The 4,995-nt window shown below is 64.7% G+C and overlaps 1 protein-coding gene across 2 annotated transcripts; it reads right to left on the bottom strand.

Annotated features, from left to right (window-relative positions):
- Positions 1–296: 296 nt before the first annotated feature.
- RASSF7 (Ras association domain family member 7) lies at positions 297–3,065 on the bottom strand. 2 transcript variants are annotated; one of them, XM_021692183.1, is made up of 6 exons: positions 2,995–3,065; positions 2,204–2,334; positions 1,304–2,016; positions 1,036–1,164; positions 878–959; positions 297–794 (listed from the first exon to the last, which is right to left on the bottom strand). In XM_021692183.1, exons 2-6 carry the CDS (start codon positions 2,325–2,327, stop codon positions 763–765), a joined length of 1,080 nt encoding a protein of 359 aa, XP_021547858.1. In that variant the 5' UTR covers positions 2,328–2,334; positions 2,995–3,065; the 3' UTR covers positions 297–762. The 2 variants fall into 2 exon arrangements, with proteins under 2 accessions (XP_021547858.1, XP_021547857.1); XM_021692182.1 differs by having other exon boundaries at positions 297–959.
- Positions 3,066–4,995: the final 1,930 nt, after the last annotated feature.

The following is a 4,995-nucleotide window of genomic DNA, read 5'->3' as shown; positions in this document are numbered from 1 at the left end:
GAGGAGGGCACCCAGACCAGGGCTGAGGCTGCTGTTAAGGCCCCATACTGTCCAACTCTCAACCCAGGCTTGGGCTGCCAAGGAGAGCCCCTGGGTGCAGCAGCTGGAAATGTGAGGCCCTACAAACCCCAGCTTTGGGCCCAACTGACCACTGGTCCCTGGGAGACACCCCCCCCTCCTCAAGAGCCCTGGTTGTGGCCAGCCCCGGGTAGCTTGGGGTACTCCCCAGTGACTCTGGCTGGTCTCAAGTTTTAGGTCCCACAGACCCTGTCCAGTACAGCCTCAGGACACACTCAAGCCATTCTGGGCAGTTTATTGAGGTTTTAGGGTTGGGGTAGGGGAGGCGGCACGCCGTGTGTGCATGCAGGCTCAAGGAAGGATACTTCCCACATGCAAGCACACACCCACAGGCCGAGCAGTGTCCACACATCTCCCAACCCCAATAAGGAGCCATGGCCTTCGGGGCGCAGCGAATTCTGAGCTGGTCCCGCCCCCTGCTTCTCCAGGGGGTTTGGCAGACTTGGCAAGGACTAGGGCAAGTGTCCTCAGCCTCCCCCTGCCCCCCACAGTGGAAACCCCGGGGCTCTGAGGTGTTCTGTCTCAGACCCAGGGCACCAGGGCTTCCCACTGTATGGGGGAATGAATCCTCTGCGACCGCCAATCTCCTGTTGTCCGGGTCGGGCTGGCCTTGGCTGCCCTCGCTCATGTCATTGGAGCCCAGGACTGGGCTGGCAGTGGATGTCCATTCTGGGGCAAGAGCTGCTACCTCCAGGAGTTCTGCCTCATTGGGGCAACTGTGGGGAGGGCACAGGCTGAGGGCACTGAGGAGGCCCCAGGAAGACCCTGTCCCACCGAAAGTGGGGAAGACACGACATACTCTCTGGACTCAGGCCAGACACTAGAGCAGGATTCTGAGGGGTCCTTGTGAGGGGCTCTTCTCTGGCTGGAGGCAGAAGATCCTATGGGGAGAGTAGGTGAGCTTGGAGCTGGGCCAGGCCTCCCACCCACCTGGCCTCCCTCCAGAACCACTCTGACCTGTGTGCTGAGGGGGCCCCTGTCTGGCCGGGGGGGTGGTGGCAGTGCAGCCCCCGTCTGCTGGATGAACTGCTGCAGGTTACACTGACGGAGCTCCCGGTTCAGCTCCTCAAGTTCCTGGGCTTGGGCCTGGGGCACAGGGAGCCCTCAGGGGACACAGCCATAGGGCTCCATGGCCTCATCCTCTCCCTAGTCTGACCCTGAGACCAACCCCCAAATCTGCTCACATTGGGGACATCAGCAGGGGCTCGGGGGCCTGTGGGCTTACCTGCAGGGCGTGCTCGGCGGCCTCCAGGGCCCTGCTCACCAGGGCCAGGCTGCCTTGTACCTGTGCGCTCTGCCGTTCCTGGGCAGCCAGGTCCTGGCGCAGGCGTTCAGTTGCAGATGCTGTGGGTGAGGGGGGCCCAGGGGCCTCAGAGGCCAGATGTAGTTCAGCCTCCAGGGCACGGGCCTGGGCATCCAGGGCCTGCAGCCGGGCAGCATGCTCGGCAGTGGCTGCGCTCAGGGCCTGCAGGCGCGCCTGCCCCTCACGCTCCCGTGCCTGCTCCCGCCGCAGCTCCTGCTCCCAGAAGGCCTCTTGACCCAGCTCCACTGCGTTCCTCCGCACCCTTCGCTCCAGGCTCTGCAGGTCTGCACAGGAGCCTGGGATTGGTGCTACCGGGGCCACAGGCTCAGGCAGCGCAGGGCTGGGGGCCAGCCCAGGGCACCCCAGGCTGAAGGTCAGTGCTTGGCGCTGCTCGTGGCCCAGGGCTGGCCGTGGCTTTGGGGGGAGGCTGGCTCGGACTGGGCAGCGCTCAGGAGGTGGGCAACTGTCTGAGGAAGGCCTCCCAGCAAGGCTGGGCCCTGTCCGCCTCAGGACAAACTGGACATCACTGGCAAACTGTCCACAGGTAGCCTGGGCACCCACTGGACACTCCTGGGGCAGCAGCTGCCGTTCCTTTTCCCTGAGACGCTGCACGAGCACAAAGCGGCCCGTCTGGCCTGGGGTAGGAGGAGACAGGTCAGCCTATGCACCCCCCCCCCAACACCCTCCATCCACCTGGCTTGAGAAGTTAGGGAAGGGCAAGAGGGATCATCAGCCAGCCCCACCCTCGATGGGGGAAGGGGCCCGAGGGCCAGGCCCCACCTCAGGTGCACCTGTTGGGCCATCTTGCCTGAAAGGACTCACCTATTGCTTGGGCTAGTGCTATGACCACTTCCTGACAGGTGGTTTGCTCCGAGACCCCACAGACCACGCGCTGTATGCCATCCACCCACACCTTCAGCTCCATCGCTGCTAGCCCGGAGAGCATCCCTGTCCTGCAGGGAGGACAAAGGCCACAGGATCAGGCCCTGCCTGGCCCCACCACCGCCTGGCTCCTCTCACCTCCAGAAGTGGTTCAGGGCTACTGCCCCCTCCCCATGCCAGTCCTGCTCTCCTATGCCTAGCCCCACACGTAGGCCATACGTTGTTGGGGTGGAGGTAGTCAAGACCAGTCCCCCCCAATGGGTAATCATTGTGCCCTCCAGAAGCACTTTGAAGCTCCCCGACTTCCCAGCCTCTTGCCCCGCCCCACTCCCGGAACAAGGCGAATCATTAACCAGATCCAGAACTTCCTGCCTCCCCAGTCACCTGGCTCGAAAGGCACTGCCCCTCCCACGGGACGCCGGCCTCAGGCACCCAAAGGCGCCCTCATGAAAACACGGCTTCCCGCTGCCATGGGAACGCCCCCTCCCTGCGACTCAGACCTCGGCCCTCCGGAGCCACGGAACCGCGCCTGGGCGACCCTCGCCGGCGCGGGCAGCCCCCTTCTCTCTCCCGCCAGCCGCTGCGCTCGCCCCCCAGGCCGCCGTCGCTGCTGCGGAGCCGCTGCAGGTGCGACGCGGCCCCACGGCGGCCCAGCCCGCGCCCCTCCATCGGAGTTTCTGCCCGAGGCAGCGCCCCGCACGCAGGAGGACCTGGGGCCCTGCGCGGCTCACCTGGGCGCTCGCTGGCCTCCGGGACGCAGACTCGAACCGGCTGCTTCCCGGCGCCGGGCGCCGCCGCAACCTGCCGCCTCCAGCGCAGCGGGCGAGCCCCGGCTCGCCACTCCATTGGCCCGCAGCCCGAGCGCCCCGCCCCGCGCCTCCCTACTGGCTCCCAGGGTCGCCCTGCCCGCCCTCCCCGCCTTGAACCAATGCCCATTGGCTGCCCCTCCTGTGCCCCGCCCCCCATTGGCTCCCCGCCCGCCCCGCCCTCGGCGGCGCCCAGGTGTGGGCGGAGCTCGGCGGCGCGGAGGGGCGGGCCGAGCCTCGTCCACGCAGGCCTGAAGACCGCGAACTACGCGGAAGCGCGTCCCCGGCCGGCTGGCGGCGCGTGGGACAGGTGTCTGGCTCCGCTCCCGGGCGGACTTCCTCAGAAGCCTCCCAGTCCGATAAGTCTCTTGCCTAGGGTGAGGGCACCGGCCTAGGACCCGGTAGCCTCTGCATCCAGAGGGGCAGACGCGGCGCCCCAAGGCCAGGGTCCCACCGACCCGGCTCCCTCAGGGCCGGTCGTCAGGACGCACAAGGGTCGGGAGCTGGGAGCCCCCGCGGGAGAGCGATGGTGCTCTCTGGCTGCAGCCAGGCTGACAGTCCTGGTGGAGGAGAAGGCTGCCCTGAAGTTGCTGGGGACAAAGCAAGACAATGACCCTGGGTTCTTTTCCCCCACCCCTCCCTGCCCCCAGTGGGGCCCAGTGCCTCCTCGAGTTGTGGACACACGCGGGCACCCTGTGCCTGGCAGAACCAGAGCCAGCTCAGCAGCCAGGGTCCCTCACAGCCTCTGCTGTCTGTGGACCAGGCTTTCAGAGCCTGCTCTGCCTCCTCACAACAAGCCATGGGGGGGGGGGGTCCTCCTGCCTGCCTGTATCCTCCCCAGCACAGGAAGTCCTACAAAAAGGCAGAGTTGAGAGTCTTAATGAATGAAAGTGAGGTGGGGGGGTGAAGGCTGGAGGGCATTGGTCTGTGTGTCAGGTCTGGTGCCTCATTTTTGTTCTGGGGCAGAGGGAGCTGTTATCATAGTTATGAGAGGGTCCCCAGGGCTCCCCAAGGTGGTGGAGATGAACTGGAGAAAGAGAGGCTTCTAACTTGTGGGTTAGGTAGGTGGGCATCAGCCTCTGAGTGCCAAGATGCTGTGGGAAGCACTCAGGAGGGGCTCACTGCTGGATAGAGTCCAGTAAGCCCCCATACGCAGGGCAGCAATGCCTCCAATACCTGCCGGCTGCCATAGTTAAGCTGGGGAGGGACCGTGGGAGCCTCCTCAAGGTTGGTTGGGGGCGGCAGACTGCGTGTGTGACCATGGCAGGCCCTGCTGGTCACTCTATGGTCCCCTGCGCCTTCTAAGGCCAGCTGGGCAACAACCCAGCCTTTCAGAGTTTCTCCTTCAGGCTGGGTCAGGGGGTGGGCCCAAGGCTCACTCAGGGCCCTGGTCTGGGGTTTCCCTGGAAGCTCCTGGTAACAAACAGCCCCTCCCCTTCTGAGTGCTGGTATCCATGGCAACACTCTAGCGCCTTTCTTTCCCTAGGTGTGCTTGGATTTCAGGCCTCAGGTGAGTGTTGGGGGTAAGGCCCTGGGTCTGGGGGCATCACAGGCAAAGGACCAGTCCCTCTGAGGACCCTTGCTTTAGGTTGAGGGACAGGACCTCAGGGCCTAGAAGGCAAGGGTGACAGGGGGACGACAACAGGAAATGTGCAAACACTCAGGTGACATGTTGCTTGTGGGGGGTGACCTGCTGCCTTGTCCTGGTCAGAAACACACAAATGTGAGCACACATGTGACCAGCAGTCTAGTGTCCCTTGGGGTGTGTGCGCACACACGCGTGTACACACACACAGACCTCTTTGGAGTGGTACTGTCTAGGGCTGTCAGGCATAGGCAGACGCTCATGGCCACAGGGGCATCCATACGTAGGACACAAGAATGACAGCCACACCGTCCCTCTCAGCTCCCCCAGGAACATCGAGA

This window comes from Neomonachus schauinslandi, chromosome 11 (assembly GCF_002201575.2).
Source record: "Neomonachus schauinslandi chromosome 11, ASM220157v2, whole genome shotgun sequence".
NCBI lineage: Eukaryota > Metazoa > Chordata > Mammalia > Carnivora > Phocidae > Neomonachus > Neomonachus schauinslandi.
Note: the sequence above shows the minus strand (reverse complement) of the source record. Positions and strands in the feature narration are given on the sequence as shown.